The 23,260-nt window shown below is 44.9% G+C and overlaps 1 protein-coding gene across 1 annotated transcript in view; it reads right to left on the minus strand.

Moving 5' to 3' along the window:
* LOC120944233 (keratin, type II cytoskeletal 8-like) overlaps window positions 1-23,260 on the minus strand; it is a 46,944-nt gene that overhangs the window by 12,104 nt on the left and 11,580 nt on the right. Inside the window, exons 2-6 of the mRNA XM_040358208.1 lie at window positions 15,723-15,931; window positions 11,119-11,179; window positions 8,220-8,315; window positions 3,694-3,858; window positions 1,759-1,884 (exon numbers count right to left, since the gene is read on the minus strand). Coding sequence (XP_040214142.1) covers window positions 1,759-1,884; window positions 3,694-3,858; window positions 8,220-8,315; window positions 11,119-11,179; window positions 15,723-15,931 — 657 coding nt within the window. The remainder of the gene's footprint in view (window positions 1-1,758; window positions 1,885-3,693; window positions 3,859-8,219; window positions 8,316-11,118; window positions 11,180-15,722; window positions 15,932-23,260) is intronic.

Consider the following 23,260-nt stretch of genomic DNA (forward strand, 5'->3'; position numbering starts at 1 on the left):
TGTGGTGGCACAGTGGAGGCATGTAATGGCACAGTGGAGGCATGTGATGGCACAGTGGAGGCATGTAATGTAATGGCACAGTGGAGGCATGTAATGTAATGGCACAGTGAGGCATGTAATGTAATGGCACAGTGAGGCATGTAATGTAATGTAATGGCACAGTAAAGCATGTAATGTAATGGCACAGTGGAGGCATGTAATGTAATGGCACAGTGAGGCATGTAATGTAATGTAATGGCACAGTGAGGCATGTAATGTAATGTAATGGCACAGTGAGGCATGTAATGTAATGTAATGGCACAGTGGAGGCATGTAATGTAATGGCACAGTGAGGCATGTAATGTAATGGCACAGTGAGGCATGTAATGTAATGGCACAGTGGAGGCATGTAATGTAATGGCACAGTGGAGGCATGTAATGTAATGGCACAGTGGAGGCATGTAATGTAATGGCACAGTGAGGCATGTAATGTAATGTAATGGCACAGTGAGGCATGTAATGTAATGGCACAGTGAGGCATGTAATGTAATGTAATGGCACAGTGGAGGCATGTAATGTAATGGCACAGTGAGGCATGTAATGTAATGTAATGGCACAGTGAGGCATGTAATGTAATGGCACAGTGGAGGCATGTAATGTAATGGCACAGTGAGGCATGTAATGTAATGTAATGTAATGGCACAGTAAAGCATGTAATGTAATGGCACAGTGGAGGCATGTAATGTAATGGCACAGTGAGGCATGTAATGTAATGTAATGGCACAGTGAGGCATGTAATGTAATGTAATGGCACAGTGAGGCATGTAATGTAATGTAATGGCACAGTGGAGGCATGTAATGTAATGGCACAGTGAGGCATGTAATGTAATGGCACAGTGAGGCATGTAATGTAATGGCACAGTGGAGGCATGTAATGTAATGGCACAGTGGAGGCATGTAATGTAATGGCACAGTGGAGGCATGTAATGTAATGGCACAGTGAGGCATGTAATGTAATGTAATGGCACAGTGAGGCATGTAATGTAATGGCACAGTGAGGCATGTAATGTAATGTAATGGCACAGTGGAGGCATGTAATGTAATGGCACAGTGAGGCATGTAATGTAATGTAATGGCACAGTGAGGCATGTAATGTAATGGCACAGTGGAGGCATGTAATGTAATGGCACAGTGAGGCATGTAATGTAATGTAATGTAATGGCACAGTAAAGCATGTAATGTAATGGCACAGTGGAGGCATGTAATGTAATGGCACAGTGAGGCATGTAATGTAATGTAATGGCACAGTGAGGCATGTAATGTAATGTAATGGCACAGTGAGGCATGTAATGTAATGGCACAGTGGAGGCATGTAATGTAATGGCACAGTGAGGCATGTAATGTAATGGCACAGTGAGGCATGTAATGTAATGGCACAGTGAGGCATGTAATGTAATGGCACAGTGGAGGCATGTAATGTAATGGCACAGTGGAGGCATGTAATGTAATGGCACAGTGAGGCATGTAATGTAATGTAATGGCACAGTGAGGCATGTAATGTAATGTAATGGCACAGTGAGGCATGTAATGTAATGTAATGGCACAGTGGAGGCATGTAATGTAATGGCACAGTGAGGCATGTAATGTAATGGCACAGTGAGGCATGTAATGTAATGGCACAGTGAGGCATGTAATGTAATGGCACAGTGAGGCATGTAATGTAGACTTTTGCATCCAGGATCCAATTAGAAACTCTGAATTCTAAACGCACGTATATACCTGATTCTTCAGGGCCTCGTTGTCCCCGTTGACGCGTTGCATCATGCGATGTATATCAGATAGTTCATTCTTCAATGCCTTCAGCTCGTCATTGGTGCGTTTAGACTGATTCATCATGTCCTCAATCTACAGAACCAAACAAAAAATGAATTACAGACAACGTACCAAACTACAGGGGACCTTCCTTTCTTAAAGGGGACCTTGTGGTAAAAATACAAAGGGAACCCAAAGATATTAGGTGACACCCAGAAGGACAACCAGAGAGGTAGAGATGGGCACAACAGAAAAATGTGTTTAGTTTCAGATTTGTTTGTTAAGTTAGAATGATTCGCCTTTCGTATACAGCGAAACCCTCGGATTACGAGTATAATCCGTTCCAGGAGAATGCTTGTAATCCAAAGCACTCGCATATCAAAGCAAGTTTCTCCATAGAAGTCAATGGAAAACGAAGATAATTTGTTCCACATTGACTTCTATTGCATGCAATATCGCATGTGGCCAGAGGTGGGGCGCCTGAGAGACTCATAAATACTCGGATACACTCAGAAACCCTCGTAAAGGCTCGGAGACACTCAGGAACTGAGGTTGATCAAGGCAAATGAGCAACCTGGGTATTTATTGTGCTTCAGCCAATCCCTTTGGGATGGTGTGCCCAGTAGGTGGCTGGAGGGGCATATAAATAGTGTGAGCTTTAGAACAGCAGGATCTTCCTTTGTTCCTACATAGAGACTGTTCAGGGAGTCCTTTATTTAGTAGTTCTTGGGAATCCCATCTCACCCTACACCCCTTCCAAGTTCTTCAGCAAGAAAATATATAAAAAAAAGACATCCCCTAGACCGATTAACCGCTTAACGGCCGGCTCACACCGATATGCGTCGGCAGAATGGCGCGCCCCTGACGCGAGCTCCGTGAGCGTGCCCACGGGACCAGCGGACTCGATGTCCGCCGGTGTCCCGCGATCGGGTCACAGAGCTGCAGAACGGGGGAGAGGCAAGTGTAAACAAGGCAACTCCCCGTTCTGCCTAGTGACAGGACACTGATCGCCTGTCTGCTCTCTCTCACCGGGAGCATCAATCAGTGACGTGTCACTCTTAGCCACGCCCCCTAACAGTTAGAATTACTCCCTAGGACACACTTAACCCCTTCCTCGCCCCCTAGTGGCTAACCCCTTCACTGGCAGTGACATTTACACAGTGATCAGTGCATTTTTATAGCACTGATAGCTGTATAAATGACAATGGTCCCAAAATAGCGTCAAAAGTGTCCGATGTGTCCGCCACAATGTCGCAGTCACAATAAAAATCGCAGATCGCCGCCATTACTAGTAAAAAAATATATATATTAATAAAAATGCCATAAAACTATCCCTTATTTTGTAGCACTATAACTTTAGCGCAAACCAATCAATATACGCTTATTGAGGTTTCTTTTTTACCAAAAATATGTAGAAGAATACATATCGGCCTAAACGGAAGGAAAAATTCTTTTTTTTTATATATTTTTTGTTAATATTTATTATAGCAAAAAGTAAAAAATATTGTTTTTTTTCAAAATGTACGCTTTATTTTTGTTTATAGCGCAAAACAAAAAATCGCAGAGGTGATCAAACACCACTAAAAGAAAGCTCTATTTGTGGGGAAAAAAAGGACGCCAATTTTGTTTGGGAGCCACGTCGCACGACCGCGCAATTGCCAGTTAAAGCGACACAGTGCCGAATCGCAAAAAGTGGCTGGGTCATTTATGCAGCAAAATCCTCCGGGGCTGAAGTGGTTAATGAGCGGGAGTGAGAGAATTGTTGCCGTGTGCCTGGCTGCCTCTCCACAAATCTTGGGAAAGAACCCCGTTAATTACAGTGGCTCCTTCGCAGGGTAGTGCTACATTTCTAAAGCCGGGACCAGTGGGGTGGTGGTGGTGGTCACATGGTTGTGGTGGTACCTTGCTCTTGTACCAGTGCTCGGCCTCTTGGCGGCTCTTCTCTGCCATGGTCTGGTATTGGGCACGGACCTCATCCATGATGTGCTTCATTTCCAGGTCTCGGTTATTGTCCAGCTCCACGGTCACCTTGTCATTGTGCACCTGGGACTGGAGCTCGTTTAACTCCTAAAAAAAGAAGAAAAGTCAGATTGATGGTGTCGTATTGTGTTTCTGTATATATTCTCTATTACGTTAAAATTTTGTTTTTGATCAGTTATGAAAGTCGGAATAATTGCTCATATTCACAGCCAGCCAGCAGGAGGAGCTCCTCCAGGACTAGAACCTCTGTTGGGATTTCATTGCCCTATCTGTGTCTAATGAGAACTCTTTTAGTTGCCTTGTGTTAGGACCAGTGGCGGCTGGTGCTCAAAATTTTTGGGGGGGCGCAAACAAACTGAAAAAAAAGAAAAACATCAATTACAGCCTCGCTGTGCCCATGAAACGCAGCCACTGTGCCCATCAATTGTCGCCACTGTGCCCATGAAACGCAGCCGCTGTGCCCATCAATTGCCATCAGTTTGCCCCATCAATAGTCACCAGCTTGCCCCATCAATAGCTGCCAGTTTGCCCCTTTAAACGCCGCCAGTTTGCCCCATCAAACGCCGCCAGTTTGCCCCATCAATAGCTGCCAGTTTGCCCCATCAATAGCCGCCAGTTTGCCCCATCAAACACTGCCAGTTTGCCCCATCAAACGTCGCCAGCTTGCCCCATCAAACCCCGCCAGCTTGCCCCATCAATAGCTGCCAGTTTGCCTCATCAAACGCCGCCAGTTTGCCCCATCAAACACCGCCAGTTTGCCCCATCAATAGCTGCCAGTTTGCCCCATCAATAGCCGCCAGTTTGCCCCATCAATAGCTGCCAGTTTGCCCCATCAAACGCTGACAGTTTGCCCCATCAATAGCCGCCAGTTTGCCCCATCAAACGCTGCCAGTTTGCTTCATCACACGCTGCCAGTTTGCTCCATCACACGCTGCCAGTTAGCTCCATCACACGCTGCCAGTTAGCTCCATCACACGCTGCCAGTTTGCTCCATCAAACGCCGCCAGTTTGCTACATCACACGCTGCCAGTTTGCCCCATCAATAGCCGCCAGTTTGCCCCATCAAACGCAGCCAGTTTGCCCCATCAAACGCCGCCAGTTTGCTCCATCAAACGCCGCCAGTTTGCCCCATCAAACACTGCCAGTTTGCCCCATCAATAGCCGCCAGTTTGCCCCATAAAACACTGCCAGTTTGCCCCATCACTAGCCACCAGTTTGCACCATCAAACGCCGCCAGTTTGCGCCATCAAACGCCGCCAGTTTGCCCCATCAATAGCCTCTAGTTTGCCCCATCAAACGCTGCCAGTTTGCCCCATCAAACGCCGCCAGTTTGCCCCATCAAACGCTGCCAGTTTGCCTCATCAATAGCCGCCAGTTTGCCCCATCAAACGCAGCCAGTTTGCCCCATCAAACGCCGCCAGTTTGCTCCATCAAACGCCGCCAGTTTGCCCCATCAAACACTGCCAGTTTGCCCCATCAATAGCCGCCAGTTTGCCCCATAAAACACTGCCAGTTTGCCCCATCACTAGCCACCAGTTTGCACCATCAAACGCCGCCAGTTTGCGCCATCAAACGCCGCCAGTTTGCCCCATCAATAGCCTCTAGTTTGCCCCATCAAACACTGCCAGTTTGCCCCATCAAACGCCGCCAGTTTGCCCCATCAAACGCTGCCAGTTTGCCCCATCAAACGCCGCCAGTTTGCCCCATCAAACGCCGCCAGTTTGCCCCATCAAACGCCGCCCGTTTGCCCCATCAAACGCTGCCAGTTTGCCCCATCAATAGCCGCCAGTTTGCCCCATCAAACGCCGCCAGTTTGCCCCATCAATAGCTGACAGTTTGCCCCATCAAATGCCGCAAGTTTGCCCCATCAATAGCTACCAGTTTGCCCCATCAAACGCCGCCAGTTTGCCCTATCAATAGCCGCCAGCTTGCCCCATCAAACGGCGCCAGTTTGCCCCATCAAACGCGCGCAAGTTTGCACCATCACACGCTGCCAGTTTGCCCCATCAATAGCCGCCAGTTTGCCCCATCAAATGCTACCAGTTTGCCCCATCAATAGCCGCCAGTTTGCCCCATCAAATGCTGCCAGTTTGCCCCCCCCGACCCAGGACATACCTTTCTCGGGTCAGCGCCGTCCACCAAGCTCCCTCCGGGTCCTCGCTTCAGCCAATCAGGTGACCGGTAACCAGACCCAGTGCAGATTGGCTGAGAGGCGGGTCAGTGTTAGGGAAGCGATTCCCTAACACAGCACTGTTTAAACAGCGAACAGCTAATAAAAGCCCAACTCTGGCCTCATCTCTCCTGCACTGGTGCTGCCCTCCTGGCTGCCCTCCCTTTTATAGCTTTTCAGATGTCTTCAGGTAGTAGACAGTCCTCAATGATGTAGAGACCTATGTACGTCATTGTGTGTATCTTGATACTCCCTCAGGGGCAGGTCCAAGGCATCCTTTGCCCTCACAGGAGGTCCTCCGACTTCCAGGTTAAATGACACTGGTCTTCATTCAACCCAGAAGACTGAGGACATCTAGTGGCAAAAGTGAATTAATGCAAGGGACAGCACCAGAGAGGGGGAGAGTATTGCAGCCACAGCACTTGTTGGGGGGGAAATTATTTGTTGCGTTTGTTCAATGAATATGCAGCTGAATGGACTTTTTTTCAGTGGCTCCAAAACCGTTAGCCTAGCACTTGGTTCGCGATTCTGGTGCTGCCCCATTCACCTGAATAGGTTGTGTTTGGCAGCATTACTACCCACCGAATGCGACTAGGGGAATCATTTTTGTTGTGATGTAAAATTATCATGGCCACGTGCTATGTGTATACTACACACGTGCAATTCATTTTAGTTCCGAATTCTTTTTTAACAAATTTAGACAAATCCGTTAATTCCGAAATTTCCGAATTTTCAGATTTTCGGGTTTCCGAAATTCCGAGTTTCCGAATTCCCAATTTTTGAATTTCCAAATTTCCAAAATTCCGAATTTCAGAATTTTTGAATTTCAGAATTTTGGAATTTCCGAATTTCCAAATTTCCGAATCTCAAATTTCCGAAACTCTAATTTCCGAATTCTGAATTTCCAAATTTTCGAATTCCGAGTTTCCGAATTTTCGAATTTCCAAAATTTTGAATTTCCAAATTCCCGAAATTCTGAATTTCTGAATTTTTGAATTTCCGAATTTTTGAATTTCAGAATTTCCAAATTTCCGAATCTCAAATTTCTGAATCTCAAATTTCAGAATCTCAAATTTCCGAATTCCGAATTTCCAAATTTTCGAATTACGAATTTTCGAATTTCCGAATTTCGAATTACGACTTTCCGAATTTCGAATTACGAATTTTCGAATTTCCGAATTTCGAATTACGACTTTCCGAATTTCGAATTACGAATTTTCGAATTTACTTATGTAGATTCAGAAAGAGTTAGGCCGACTTATCAGTACGCCGACTTATGTTTAAGCGTATGCTCAAACAGAGATACGCTTTAACATATCTAAGATACGACGGCTTGCGCCGTCCTATCTTAGATTGCAATATTTTGGATAGCCGCTAGGTGGCGCTTCCATTGCGGTCGGCGTAGAATATGTAAATGAGGAGATACGCCGATTCACGAACGTACGCCCGGCCGACGCAGTACTTTTACGCCGTTTACGTAAGAGATAGGCCGCGTTAAGGTAGAGCTAGGCCCTAGTGGAATAGTAATGTCAAGTATGGCCGCCGTTCCCGCGTCGAAATTCAAGTAAGTCGTCCTTGATTCGGGATTTACGTCTTTTACGTCCACATCAAAATCAATAGGCCCGTGCGGCGTACTTAGCCGCAATGCACACTGGAAAATGTAGGCGCCCGGCGCATGCGCAGTGACATAAAAACGTCAAAAACGTAAGGTCAAGCCTTATTACCATTAAACACGCCCCCCTAACACAGATTTGAATTCGGCGCCCTTACACCCGCCCGCTTTAGGCTACACCGCCGTATATTAGCAGGCAAGTACATTGAGAATCATGTATTTGCCTAGCTAACTTACGTCGGCATAGCCTAAACACACTAAGCTACGCCGCCGTAACTTTATTCCATTCTACCTGAATCTACCTAACTGCAAAAAACCGCATGAAACGAAAACAAACGAATTTTTCGGCAGTGCACATGTCTAGTGTATACCCCCCAAATGACTGCCTTTGCAGTTTAAGTGGGGGCAGAAAAAACTCAGCTCGGCCACCTATTTTTAGCACCCCCCCCCCCCCCCAAACATGAGTGTGAAGAACTAGGACCTATAAATGGTAAGATTTGCTGTGACCAAAATGTTTATCCAGCAAGTTTTAGTGATATAAAAAGATATGGGATTGGCTGTAATTATACGATGTACTCCAGACCGATAATATGCAATGTAATGCAGCTCTATTATCATTAATACATCATTACAAGATGCGGCCAATCAGAAAAGAGATTCCATTACCTCCTTATAGACCTTCTTTAGATACTCGATTTCATCGGTCAGACTGTCCAGCTTGGACTCGTTGTCCACCTTGTGCAGGTAAGTGTCATCGAGATCCTGCCAGACACAGAGAGAGAATTCATCCCTACACAATATACAATATTACAGAGTCTACAGAACCACATTCGCCTCAGTGACCAGAAGAGCTGACAGTCTAAACAAGGGGTCTCCAAACTATGGCAAGATTTCATCCAGCCCTCTGATATAGACGGGGACTCTAATGGTATCTCTGATGTAAGGAGGACTCTGGTATAAGGGGGGACTCTGATGGGGACCCTATTGTAAGGGGGCACTCTGATAGAGACACCTGATGTAAGGGGGCACTCTGATGGGGACCCTGATGTAAGGAGGATTCTGATGTAAGGGGGGACTCTGATGGGGACCATAATGTAAGAGGGCACTCTGATGTAAAGAGGACTCTGATGTAAAGGGGGACATTTTGAGGACCCTGATGTAAGGGGGGGACTTTGATGGGGAACCTGATGTAAGGAGGACTCAGATGTAAAAGGGGACTCTGATGGGGACCCTGATGTAGGGGAGCACTCTGATGGAGACCCTGATGTAAGGGGGACTCTGATGGAGACCCTGATGTAAGGGGGACTCTGATGGAGACACTTATGTAAGGGGGGAACCCTTATGGGGACCTTGATGTAAGGAGGACTCTGATGTAAGGGGACTCTGATGGGGACCCTGATGTAAGGGGGACTCTGATGGAGACACTTATGTAAGGGGGGAACCCTTATGGGGAACTTGATTTAAGGAGGACTCTGATGTAAGGGGGGTCTGATGGGGACCCTGATGTATGGGGGGACTCTGATGGAGACCCTGATGTAAGGGGGACTCTGATGGAGACACTTATGTAAGGGGGGAACCCTTATGGGGACCTTGATTTAAGGAGGACTCTGATGTAAGGGGGGTCTGATGGGGACCCTGATGTATGGGGGAACTCTGATGGGGACCCTAATGTAAAGGAGGGGGACTTTGATGGGGAACCTGATTTAAGGAGGACTCAGATGTAAAAGGGGACTCTGATGGGGACCCTGATGTAAGGAGGACTCTGATGTAAGGGGGTCTGATGGGGACCCTGATGTAAGGAGGACTCTGATGGGGACCCTGATGTAAGGAGGACTCTGATGGGGACCCTGGTGTAAGGGGAGACTCTGATGGGGACACTGATGTAAGGAGGACTCTGATATAAAAGGGGACTCTCATGGGGACCCTGATGTAAGGAGGACTCTGATAGGGACCCTGATGTAAGGGGGACTCTGATGGGGACACTTATGTAAGGGGGGAACCCTTATGGGGACCTTGATGTAAGGAGAACGCTGATGGGGACCCTGGTGTAAGGGGAGACTCTGATGTAAGGGGGTCTGATGTAAGGAGGACTCTGATGGGGACCCTGGTGTAAGGGGAGACTCTGATGGGGACACTTATGTAAGGGGTGAACCCTTATGGGGACCTTGATGTAAGGAGGACTCTGATGTAAGGGGGGTCTGATGGGGACTCTGATGTATGGGGGGACTCTGATGGGGACCCTGGTGTAAGGGGGTCCGATGGGGACCCTGGTGTAAGGGGGGACTCTGATGTAAGGGGGTCTGATGGGGACCCTGGTGTAAGGGGAGACTCTGATGTAAGGGGGTCCAATGGGGACCCTGGTGTAAGGGGAGATTCTGATGTAAGGGGGGTCCGATGGGGACCCTGGTGTAAGGGGGACTCTGATGGGGACACTTATGTAAGGGGTGAACCCTTATGGGGACCTTGATGTAAGGAGGACTCTGATGTAAGGGGGGTCTGATGGGGACTCTGATGTATGGGGGGACTCTGATGGGGACCCTGGTGTAAGGGGGTCCGATGGGGACCCTGGTGTAAGGGGGGACTCTGATGTAAGGGGGTCTGATGGGGACCCTGGTGTAAGGGGACACTCTGATGTAAGGGGGTCTGATGTAAGGAGGACTCTGATGGGGACCCTGGTGTAAGGGGAGACTCTGATGTAAGGGGGTCTGATGGGGACCCTGGTGTAAGGGGGACTCTGATGGGGACACTTATGTAAGGGGTGAACCCTTATGGGGACCTTGATGTAAGGAGGACTCTGATGTAAGGGGGGTCTGATGGGGACTCTGATGTATGGGGGGACTCTGATGGGGACCCTGGTGTAAGGGGATCCGATGGGGACCCTGGTGTAAGGGGGGACTCTGATGTAAGGGGGTCCAATGGGGACCCTGGTGTAAGGGGAGATTCTGATGTAAGGGGGTCCGATGGGGACCCTGGTGTAAGGGGACACTCTGATGTAAGGAGGACTCTGATGGGGACCCTGGTGTAAGGGGGTCCGATGGGGAACCTGGTGTAAGGGGGGACTCTGATGTAAGGGGGTCTGATGGGGACCCTGGTGTAAGGGGAGACTCTGATGTAAGGAGGACTCTGATGGGGACCCTGGTGTAAGGGGAGACTCTGATGTAAGGAGGACTCTGATGGGGACCCTGGTGTAAGGGGAGACTCTTTCCTTTGTTTTTTCCTCTGTTGCGGTAAATCAGATCTCGTTATTTAAAGAAAAAACAAGTAAAATGTTTCCATTCATTTATAAAAACAGATTCTTTTTTCCTCAGCTGTGAATATTTGTAAAACATACAATGTGGCCCTTGGCTTGTCCTGAACAGTTTGGGGCCCTCTTGCTGTAATGGCCAGGGGCGGGGCAGAAGCTGAGTATCCTGTGATCAGGATTGTTATGGAAGGTGTGAGAATTCTAAGATACAAATGTTTTAGTGGGACTCCTGGCGGGAATTGAGCCGAGGAGCTCAGCGATGCTTACAAGGAGTCCAGCGCCCCAAACAAAGATGGAGGACTAATACCGGAGAACACAAACCTTCTTTGTTAATACAAAATCATTTTCTAGGTGGTTCCTTCTGTTAATTTCATCCTCATATCTGAAAAAAAAAAAGAGCGTCATTTAGCGAAGGCGCACAGTCACTGAGCTGTACTGAGATGTCACAGAGCAAATGGTGAGCCGGAGTGAAAGAACATTTTCCCAGCATCCCTTTAGATAAGCATGTCCCCCCTTGTTCACTACTGGATGGTGCAGACTTTAGCTGTTCTGTGCTTTATTACGCCCCCTTGCACACAGCAGCCTGTGCCAATTAGCAGCCTGGGTGTTCTCTCCTGGAAGTTTCACCATCCCCCACCCTCCTCTGCCACTGCCATCCTCGCAGATGGGCAGAGGGCTGGAGGAGGCGTAACAGGTTTGCACAGAGAATGGAAGCCGCTCGACTTTTTAAAGTGCAACTTCACTCTCCCAATCAACATGGGGGGGGGGGGTGGTGGGGATTGGTTGCTGTTTCTATGAATTCAGGATTATAAAAATAGGGGGCCAGATTCACAGAAACAGTACGCCGGAGTATCTGCTGATACTTCGGCGTACTTTCAAATTTGCCGCGTCGTATCTTTTTTTGTAATTCACAAACAAAGATACGACAGAATTTGGCTAAGATCCGACAGGCGTAAGGCTTCGTACGCCTTCGGATCTTAGGATGCAATACTTCGGCAGCCGCTGGGTGGAGATCGCGTCGTTTTCCGCGTCGGGTATGCTAATTAGCTGTTTACGGCGATCCACGAAGGTACGCGCGTTCGTCGCATTCTCTTACGTCGTCGCCAGTCGGCTTTTCGCGTCGCAAAGTTACGGCTGCTATTTAGGTGGTGTAACAATAGACAGCCCATGTTAAAGTATGGCCGTCGTTCCCGCGTCGAATTTCAAATTGTATTTTTTTTTTGCGTAAGACGTCCGGGAATTCGAAAGGACGTAACGTACGTCACCGTTCAAAAAACTCGTCGGGGCGCCGTAATTTCGCTCAAAGCACGGCGGGAAATTTCCTAACAGAGCATGCGCAGAACGTTCGGCGCGGGAACGCGCCTAATTTAAATGGTACACGCCCCATTTGAATTAGGCGGGCTTGCGCCGGACGGCTTTACGCTACGCCGCCGCAAGTTTACACGCAAGTGCTTTGTGAATCAAGCACTTACGACGAAAACTTGCGGCGGAGTAACGTAAAGGTGATACGTTACGCCGCCGTAATTGTTCGTGAATCTGGCCCAGGGTTTTACTGTAAAAAAAAAAAAAGGAAATTTCCAGGGACAGAATGTTTCAGGGAGAGCTCCGTATGCTGTTCATACTCATTATTAGACATGTGCAATGCGTTTCGTTCCAAATTCTTTTTTCACAAATTTCGACAAATTCGTTAATTCGGAAACTTCCGAAAGAATGAAAATCCGCTTAATGAATTTTTCCCCATATTCGTGAATTCTAATATTCAAAAATTTGTGAATTCATAAATTCGGAAATTAGTCAATTCGAAAATTTCGTAAATTTGAAAAATTGGAAATTCGAAATAATAATTATTAAATGATCGGTATTGGAATTTCCTTTCAAATTTGGCTGTTGGTGAATGTAACGAGTACGGATTTATCCGAAGTTACGAGTTATCCAAAATAACGAATGCCGTATCTAAACGTATGGAACGTAACCAATTAACCACTTAAGACCCGGACCAAAATGCAGGTAAAGGCCCCAGCCAGTTTTTGCGATTCGGCGATGCGTCGCTTTAACTGACAATTGCGCGGTCGTGCGGCGCGGCTCCCAAACAAAATTGGCGTCCTTTTTTCCCCACAAATAGAGATTTCTTTTGGTGGTATTTGATCACCTCTGCGGTTTTTATTTTTTGCGCTATAAATAAAAATAGAGCGACAATTTTGAAAAAAATGCAATATTTTTTACTTTTTGCTATAATAAATATCCCCCAAAAATATATAAAAAAACTTTTTTTTCCTCAGTTTAGGCCGATACGTATTCTTCTACTTATTTTTGGTAAAAAAAAATCGCAATAAGCGTTTATTGATTGGTTTGCGCAACATTTATAGTGTTTTATTGCATTTTTATTAATAATTTTTTTTTACTACTAATGGCGGCGATCAGCGATTTTTTTCGTGACTGCGACATTATGGCGGACACATCGGACAATTTTGACACATTTTTGGGACAATTGTCATTTTCACAGCAAAAAATGCTATAAAAATGCATTGTTTATTGTGAAAATGACAATTGCAGTTTGGTTGTTAACCACTAGGGGGCGCTGAAGAGGTTAAGTGTGACCTCATATGTGTTTCTAACTGTAGGAGGGCGGGGCTGGACGTGTGACGTCATTAATTGTGTTTCCCTATATCAGGGAACACACGATCAATGACAGAACCACAGTGAAGAACGGGGAAGCTGTGTTTACACTCACCTCTCCCCATTCTTCAGCTCCGGGGACCGATCGCGGGACTCCAGCGGCGATCGGGTCCGCGGGTCCTGCAGGCGCGGTCACCGAGCTTCGGAAACGGGTCGCGGGCGCGTGCCCAACGGCTGGGCACTTAAAGAGGACGTGCTTGTGCCCAGCCGTGCCATTCTGCCGACGTATATGTGCAGGAGGCGGTCCTTAAGTGGTTAATAATAATAAATAATAATATTAAAAACTTTTCATTATTATTATTTATTATTCAATTATTTTGTTCCAATTCACCAAACAGCCAAATTTGAAAGGAAATTCCAATACCTATAATTTAATAGTTATTATTAGTTAATTAGTTATTAATTAATTGGTTATTGTTTAGGATTTATTTTTGTAATTTTGTTCTTTCGAATTTTCAGATTTTCTTTCTTATTTTTGGATTTTCAGATTTTCGAATTTACGAACTATTATTTTTTTCTTCGAATTTATGAATAGATGAATTTACGAATTGTGATCATAACAAATTACCTTAAAAAAAAAAAAAAAAAGTACACATTTTTCGGCAGCGCACAAAGACACGTGCACTGCCAACAAAAAATGTTTGTTTTCGTTTCATTCGTTTTTTTTGGGGGGTCATTCATTATGATCGCAATTTGTAAATTTACGAATTTAAAATTACATTTTTTTTTGCAGAATACAGAAAATGAATCTCATAGTCACTAGACAAGTCACACAGGCCCAGATTCTCGTAGAACGGCGTAACTTAGGGCGGGCGTAACGTATCTCATTTACGTTACGCCGCCGCAAGTTTTTCAGGCAAGTGCTTTATCCACAAAGAACTTGCCTGTAAAGTTGCGGCGACGTAGCGTAAATCACACGGCGCAAGCCCGCCTAATTCAAATTAGGCGGGTAGGGGGCGTGTAGCATTTAAATTAAGCGCGTTCCCGCGTCGAACGTACTGCGCGTGCGCCATCTGTAAAATATCCCAGGGTGCATTGCTCCAAATGACGTCGCAAGGACGTCATTGGTTTCGACGTGAACGTAAATGGCGTCCAGCACCATTCACGGACGACTTACGCAAACGACGTAAATTTATAAATTTCGACGCGGGAGCGACGGCCATACTTAACATTGATTGCGCCTCATATACCCAGGGGCAACTTTACGCCGGGACAAGTCTAACGTAAACGTCGTAACTTCACTGCGTCGGCCACGCGTACGTTCGGGAATTCGCGTAAATAGCTAATTTGCAAACTCGATGGAGAAAACGACGGAAGCGCCACCTAGCGGACAATAAAAAAAATTGCATCTAAGATCCGACGGCGTAAGAGCCTTACGCCGTCGGATCTAATGGTTATCTATGCGTAACTGATTCTAAGAATCAGGCGCATAGATACGACGGCCCAGATTAGGACTTACGACCGCGTACATGGCGCTGCGCCGTCGTAAGCCCTTTGAGAATCTGGGCCTATGAGATTATTTTTTGTATTCTGCAAAAAAAATAAAAAAAATAGTTGATCCTGCTGCTCTCTGTCTCCCCCTTCTGTTCATGTCCCCCACTGCAGTTGGGGATTTTGCAGAGCAGTGTTGGCAGCTCTGCGCAGGCCCGGTGATAAGGCAGTACAGCCAGCCCTCCTGTACTGGGCCCGGGCCCCATCAGTTCAAAAGGGGGGTCCAGTCACCTGTTAAGCAGGAGGTCTGGCTGTATTGTCTTATTGCAGACACCGATCCTCTTCTGCCTCCCCCCTGCAACACTGTCAGCTTCTCCTCCTCTTTCTCCCTCCAGCTGCACTGGAGGGGGATTGGTTCAAGCACATGCGCCCTTTCCTTCACAGCGCGACTTCCCTTCTCTCCTCTCCTGCCGGAAGCTGCTGCGGCACACAAGAGGGATGTTTCAGGATGGAAGGGGCGGGTAAATATGTAATTTACTGGTTTCTTCCATTCCTGAATGAACAGTGAGTGATTAGTACCAATCACTCCTGTTGTCCATTCATCACTGAAGCATAGTAAACTACTGTGTTTACTATGCTTCGGTATGTAAATGAGCAGGAATCCTCTGTGCGCCTCCTATTCATTCAGCTGAGGCTCTGCACATGCTCAGTTTTCTGTCAGTTTCTTTGCTGAGCATTTCCTCCCTATCACATCTGAGCCGCCCACGTGGGGGCGTATACAGCACAAGAGACCTCGGATAATCTAGCGCAGCAGTTACCGGCTTTTCAGCTCCTCCACCACGGCCTGCATGTTCTGCAGCTCGGCCTGCAGCTTGTCCTTCTCATGCAGCAGCGCGTCTATCTGCTGCTTCAGGTGGTTGCCGGACCCCGATGTGATCTGGTCGATGTTGGACTTGTAGCTGTCCTTCTCCTTCAGCAGCTTCAGTTGGGTCTTCAGGATCTTGTTCTGCCTCTCCAGCTCCCGTACCTAAGAATAAGCGGATATCAGTTACTACAGCCATGGCCAAAAGTACAAAAAAGTTCTAAACATCTTTTTTTTTTTTTGGAGCATTCTCTTCCGGATTTGTAATTGCACTGAGCCACTGAGAGCTCCCTCTAGTGGCTAATCTGTAAAAATGTAAAAAAACAAGAATATGGAAGCCTTGTTAAAAAACACAAAGAAAGCTGTATAAAAAAAAAATAAGATACATTCACATATTTTAAAAATCATTTAAAAAAAAAATATAATAATATATATATATATATATATATATATATATATATATATATATATATATATATATATATATATATATATATATATAAATATTAATTATAATAATAATAATAATAATAATACATACATATATATATGTATATATATATATATATATATATATAATTAAAAAAAATTACCAAAAAAAAAATAAGATACATTCACATATTTTAAAAATCATTTAAAAAAAATATATAATAATAATAATAATAATAATAATAATATATATATAAATATTATAATAATAATAATAATACATATATATATATATATATATATATATATATATATATATATATATATATATATATATATAATAAAAAATTACCAAAAAAATAAATAAGATACATTCACATATTTTAAAAATCATTTAAAAAAATATATATAATAATAATAATAATAATAATAATAATAATATATATAGAAATATAATACTAATACATATATATATATATATATATATATATTATTATATTTCTATATATATTATTATTATTATTATTATTATTATTATTATATATTTTTTTTAAATGATTTTTAAAATATGTGAATGTATCTTATTTATTTTTAATAAAAAATTACCAAAAAAATAAATAAGATACATTCACATATTTTAAAAATCATTTAAAAAAAATATATAATAATATATATATATATATATATATATATAAATATATATATATATATATATATATATATATATATTATAATAATAATACATACATATATATATATATATATATATATATATATATATATATATATATATATATATATATATAATAAAAAAAAATACCAAAAAAAATAAATAAGATACATTGGGCTAGATTCAGAGAGAGTTACGCCGGCGTATCAGTAGATACGCCGTCGTAACTCTGAATCTACGCCGTCGTAAATTTAAGCGTATTCTGGAAACCAGATACGCTTAAATTAGGCTAAGATACGAGCGGCGTAAGTCTCCTACGCCGTCGTATCTTAGGGTGCATATTTACGCTGGCCGCTAGGTGGCGCCTCCGTTGATTTCGGCGTAGAATATGCAAATGAGCTAGATACGCCGATTCAGAAACGTACGTACGTCCGCCCGGCGCAATTTTTTACGTCGTTTACGTTAGGCTTTTTCCGGCGTAAGGTTACTCCTGCTATATGAGGCGTATCCAATGTTAAGTATGGACGTCAAAAAAAAAAAAAAAGTATGGACGTCGGGACAGCGTCGAATTTTGCGCCGTTTACGTTGTTTGCGTAAGTCATTCGCGAATAGGGCTTTGCGTAAATTACGTCCACGTCGAAAGCATTGACTATTTGCGACGTGATTAGGAGCATGCGCACTGGGATACGTTCACAGACGGCGCATGCGCCGTTCGTTAGAGACGTCATTTACGTGGGGTCATGTTTTATTTGCATAAAACACGGCCCACCTCTTCAGAATTTGAATTTGGCGCGCTTACGCCGGCAGATTTACGATATGCCGCCGCAACTTAGGGCGCAGGTTCTTTGTGAATCCAGCCCCAGCCTCACTAAGTTACGGCGGCGTAGCGTATCTGAGATACGCTACGCCCGCACAAACTTACGGCGGGCTATCTGAATCTAGCCCATTCTCTTTCTGCTTTGCACACAAGTAATTGCGCTGAGCAATTGAAAGCTCCATCTAGTGGCTAATCTGTAGTTCTACAAAAACAAGAATAAGGAAGCCTTGTAAAAAAAAAAACAAGAAAAGTGAACGTCATATAAAAAGATAAGACACATATTTTAAAAATCATTTTTAAAAATACATAAATATATAAAATAACTCTTATTTAACTATTTTATTTTTTTTAACAATTTTAATGCCATGCTTTTTAAAAAACAAAAACATTGGGCCCGATTCTCAAAAGGTTTACGACGGCGCAACGCCATTTGCGCCGTCGTAAGTCCTAATCTGGCCCGGCGTATCTATGCGACTGATTCTTAGAATCAGTTACGCATAGATATCCATTAGATCTGACAGGCGTAAGGCTCTTACGCTGTCAGATCTTAGATGCAATTTTTTTCCCGCCGCTAGGTGTCGCCTCCGTAGTTTTTTTTCCGTCGTCTATGCAAATTAGCTATTTACGCGAGATTCCCGAACGTACGCGCAGTCGACGCAGTGAATTTACGACGTTTCCGTAGCATTTGCGACGTGTAAAGTTGCCCCTGCTATATGAGGGGCAACCAATGTTAAGTATGGCCGTCGTTCCCGCGTCGAAATTTAAAAATGTACGCCGTTTGCGTAAGTCGTCTGTGAATGGCGCTGGACGCCATTTACGTTAACGTCGAAACCAATGACGTCCTTGCGACGTCATTTAGCGATATGCGTGTCGGGAAATTTTAGGGACGGCGCATGCGCAGTACGCCCCCTACCTGGATCACTTGAATTAGGCGGGCTTGCGCCAGAGGATTTACGCTACGCCGCCGCAACTTTACAGGCAAGTGCTTTGTGAATCAAGCACTTGCCCGTAAAACTTCCGGCCGCGTAGCGTAAATAAGATACGTTACGCCCGCACAGTTTTACTCCAATCTACGAGAATCTGGCCCATTTTTTTTTATTATTTTTTTTCCTTGGTACAGTACACATTTAATTATTCAAAATTCATACAACATAAATATTTTATGAATTTTTGTCAAAAAAAAAATGTAATTATGTATTTTTAAAAATGTTTTTAACCACTAGAGTACCGGGCCATCGTCAAATGACGGCTCCACGGTGACTCTGAATATTCAACAGGACGTCAAATGACGTCCTGTATTCTTGCGGCCACTGGGGGGCGCGCGAGCGCGCCGGCGGCGGCGTGCGCGCGCCAGGCGCGTCCCCGAGATGCCGATGCGCGTGCCTGGCGGTCGCGATGTCCGCCAGGCATTTGGAATCGGCGGCTACAGGGACAAGACGTGGAGCTCTGTGTGTAAACACAGAGCTCCACGTCCTGTCAGGGGACAGAGGAGACCGATCTGTGTCTCTTGTACATAGGGACACAGCATCGGTCACCTCACCCAGTCACCCCCCTTCCCCACAGTTAGAACACAATACTGGTATACATATTAACCCCTCCCTCACCCCCTAGTGTTAACCCCTTGAATGCCAGTCACATTTATACAGTAATTAGTGCATATTTATCGCATTAATCGCTGTATAAATGTGAATGGCGCCAAAAACGTGTCAAAAGTGTCCGATGTGTTCGCCGCAATGTCACGATGACAGTAAAAAAATCGCAAATCGCCGCCAATACTAGTAAAAAAATTAATAAAATAAAAATGCCATAAATCTATCAGCTATTTTGTAAACGCTATAACTTTTGCGCAAACGAATCAATATATGATCATTGCGATTTTTTTTACCAAAAATATGTAGAAGAATACATATCGGCCTAAACTGAGGAAAAAAAAAGTTTTTTAAAAAAAAATTGTGATATTTATTAAATAAAAAAGTAAAAAATAGTGTTTTTTTTTTAAATTGTCACTCTTCTTTTGTTTATAGCGCAAAAAATAAAAACCGCAGAGGTGATCAAATACCACCAAAAGAAAGCTCTATTTGTGGGAACAAAATGATAAAAAAATTGTTTGGGTACAGTGTAGCACGACCGCGCAATTGTCATTCAAAGTGCGACAGTGCTGAAAGCTGAAAATTGGCTTGGGCAGGAAGGGGCGTAAGTGCCCGGTATGGAAGTGGTTAAAATATGTGTCTTATCTTTTTATATGGCGTTCACTTTTCTTGTTCTTTTATAAGGCTTCCATATTCTTGTTTTTGTAGTTTTTTTTTTTCTTATCAGATACGTCTGATAAAGTCTTCTGCTGTGAGCACAGAGGGTTTCTTTCGAGATAAAATACAAATATACGCAGAGATTATATCAGTCTACAAAACCAAAAGACGCGGGGGGGGGGGTAGTGCGGCGCCCAGGTGAGTGGGGAGTTGGCACAACTTGTATAATATTTGGATGGGCACACAAGCAGGGAGGTTCCATGGCCGGGGGATTACGCCCGCTGTGTTTGCTGAGAGCGCTGATCACAATGGTCAGATAATGAAATAAGATCGCTCCATTATTTGCCTCGGCTCCTGCCGCCCTTTTCCCACCATTATCCCGTGTGCTCCCTCTGCCCAGAGCCCTGCCAATCCCTCTCCTGCGGTTAGCGGGTCACACGGGTTCATACAACAAGATGTGTTCTCAGGTCCGCCAGGAGCTCAGCGCCAGGCTGGGAAAATAAGTTGCGACTTTAATTAAATTTATACAAAGTAAACAGAAATCAGACGAGTTTGCTGAGGGCGAAAAATTGGGAGGGCGGCAATGCTGGGCAGGAAGAGAGCAAACCCTGGCCCGGGGATTTGGTGTTCTACAAAAAGTAAAACTAAGCTAAAAAATTAAAAATAAATCCTATTTAAGTATATATTCATAAAGTGGTTGTAAGGGTTTAATTACTGTAATGCATTCTCTGCATACTGCTTCTAGACTGGCTGCAGTACTTTGGGGGCGGGCGCCCGCATGCAGGGCCGATCCTAGGGTCACAGGCGCCTGGGTGCAGAAATATTTCTGGCGCCCCCACATGGCCGTTGACGTTTTACTAACTCCTCCCCTTTACAAATGTTTCTATGGCAATGACTCAACCACAGAGATGCTCCCCCACAAAGTTTTCATTACCCTGGGATGCTTACATGATCTCTTATCAATAAACAAAATACAGGAAGAGAAGCAGAGTACTTTATTGGGACCTGGAGGGGGGCCTCTGTGATGGACACAGAAAGGGCTTCTGTTAGAGAGTCTGTTAGAAAGACGCCCAGACATACTACAGACATGATACAGGAGATGGTCAGAGACTGCAGACATGATACAGGAGATGTTCACAGACTGCAGACATGATACAGGAGACGGTCAGAGACTGCAGACATGGTACAGGAGACGGTCAGAGACTGCAGACATGATACAGGAGGTGGTCAGAGACTGCAGACATGATACAGGAGATGGTCAGAGACTGCGGACATGATACAGGAGACAGTCACAGACTGCAGACATGATACAGGAGATGGTCACAGACTGCGGACATGATACAGGAGATGGTCACAGACTGCGGACATGATACAGGAGACAGTCACAGACTGCAGACATGATACAGGAGACGGTCACAGACTGCAGACATGATACAGGAGATGGTCACAGACTGCAGACATGATACAGGAGACGGTCACAGACTGCAGACATGATACAGGAGACGGTCAGAGACTGCAGACATGATACAGGAGACAGTCAGAGACTGCAGACATGATACAGGAGACGGTCAGAGACTGCAGACAGGAGACAGTCAGAGACTGCAGACATGATACAGGAGACGGTCAGAGACTGCAGACATGATACAGGAGACAGTCAGAGACTGCAGACATGATACAGGAGACGGTCAGAGACTGCAGACATGATACAGGAGACGGTCAGAGACTGCAGACATGATACAGGAGACTGTCAGAGACTGCAGACATGATACAGGAGACGGTCAGAGACTGCAGACATGATACAGGAGACGGTCAGAGACTGCAGACATGATACAGGAGACGGTCAGAAACTGCAGACATGATACAGGAGACGGTCAGAGACTGCAGACATGATACAGGAGACGGTCAGAGACTGCAGACATGATACAGGAGGTGGTCAGAGACTGCAGACATGATACAGGAGGTGGTTAGAGACTGCAGACATGATACAGGAGACAGTCAGAGACTGCAGACATGATACAGGAGACGGTCAGAGACTGCAGACATGATACAGGAGGTGGTCAGAGACTGCAGAAATGATACAGAAGACGGTCAGAGACTGCAGACATCATACAGGAGATGGTCAGAGACTGCAGACATGATACAGAAGATGGTTAGAGACTGCAGACATGATACAGAAGACGGTTAGAGATGTAGTACACAAACAAGGAGAGAAGTAAGGAGGGGAGAACTCTGGCACTTCGGCGCCCCCACATCTGCAGGCGCCTGGGTGCAATGCACCCTGTGCACCCTGCCTAGGATCGGCCCTGCCCCCATGCAGGCTAAGCGACATACTGGTACGTCACTGACTGCTTCCGGGTTTAGGCTGAGTGGATGCGCACACCCTCTCCAACACCCACTGTGATTGTACACAGTGGGAGTCTGTCAGCAGGTCCTGTATAGATGGAACATTCTCTCTGTTTCTTATCCCTGCAAAGCAGGGATAAGAAACAAAGAGATCTGCTAGTAAAAGCAGCACATATTACACATATTAACACTTGTTAGGCACACCGTTAACCCTTCCCATCCAGTGTCATAGTACAGTGACAGTGCATATTATTAGCACCGATCACTGTATAAGTGTCACTGGTAATGTCAATGGCAGTTAGTCAGTTCAGAAGGCACTGAATATCCAAAGTGACTGTTCCTCCACCACCAAACGTATGTTCTTACCGGATATGGTGGACCTCTGAATGAACAGAAGATCTAATACGCTTGTATCCACATATAGGATAAGGGTGGTCAATCAATCCGGCAGCAGGTGCAGCAGTGGAATGCAACAGTAGAACCAGATAGTCCAAGGCAATGGATGAAAAAATAATGAAGACGATCTAAGTGTTCTCTGTTACGATCTTTTTATTAAAAGTATTCCACAAAGAGTAAAACTATAGTTGGCCGTACATAAAAGCTAAATTAGCGATGTAAGGAGCCGAACCAACTGGCACGCAACAGTGTAAACACAGCAGCGTGTAAGAGATGGCTGTGGGTGACATCCGCTCAATAGCTTCTCCGCCCCTACGCGTTACGTCCGTACAGGACTTTGTCAGCGACGTCAGTTAACGTCAGATTGGTCAATCATCACGCACCAATTGCCGATCGCTGTCGGCGTTTGTTGTATACAAACCATCAGCCTGCTGCCTTGGTCCTGCTGTATTGGAATGTTTATTAACTTATTATGCTCATTAGCTGCAGCTCCAATATGATACAATAAAGGCATTACTTTTTAAACGGACTTCCTGATGGAGGTGTATGCTTTTTTATCTCCCAGTATCATACCACTATGGACTGCTGAGTGG

The sequence above is a fragment of the Rana temporaria genome, chromosome 6 (genome assembly GCF_905171775.1).
Source record: "Rana temporaria chromosome 6, aRanTem1.1, whole genome shotgun sequence".
NCBI classification, from domain to species: domain Eukaryota; kingdom Metazoa; phylum Chordata; class Amphibia; order Anura; family Ranidae; genus Rana; species Rana temporaria.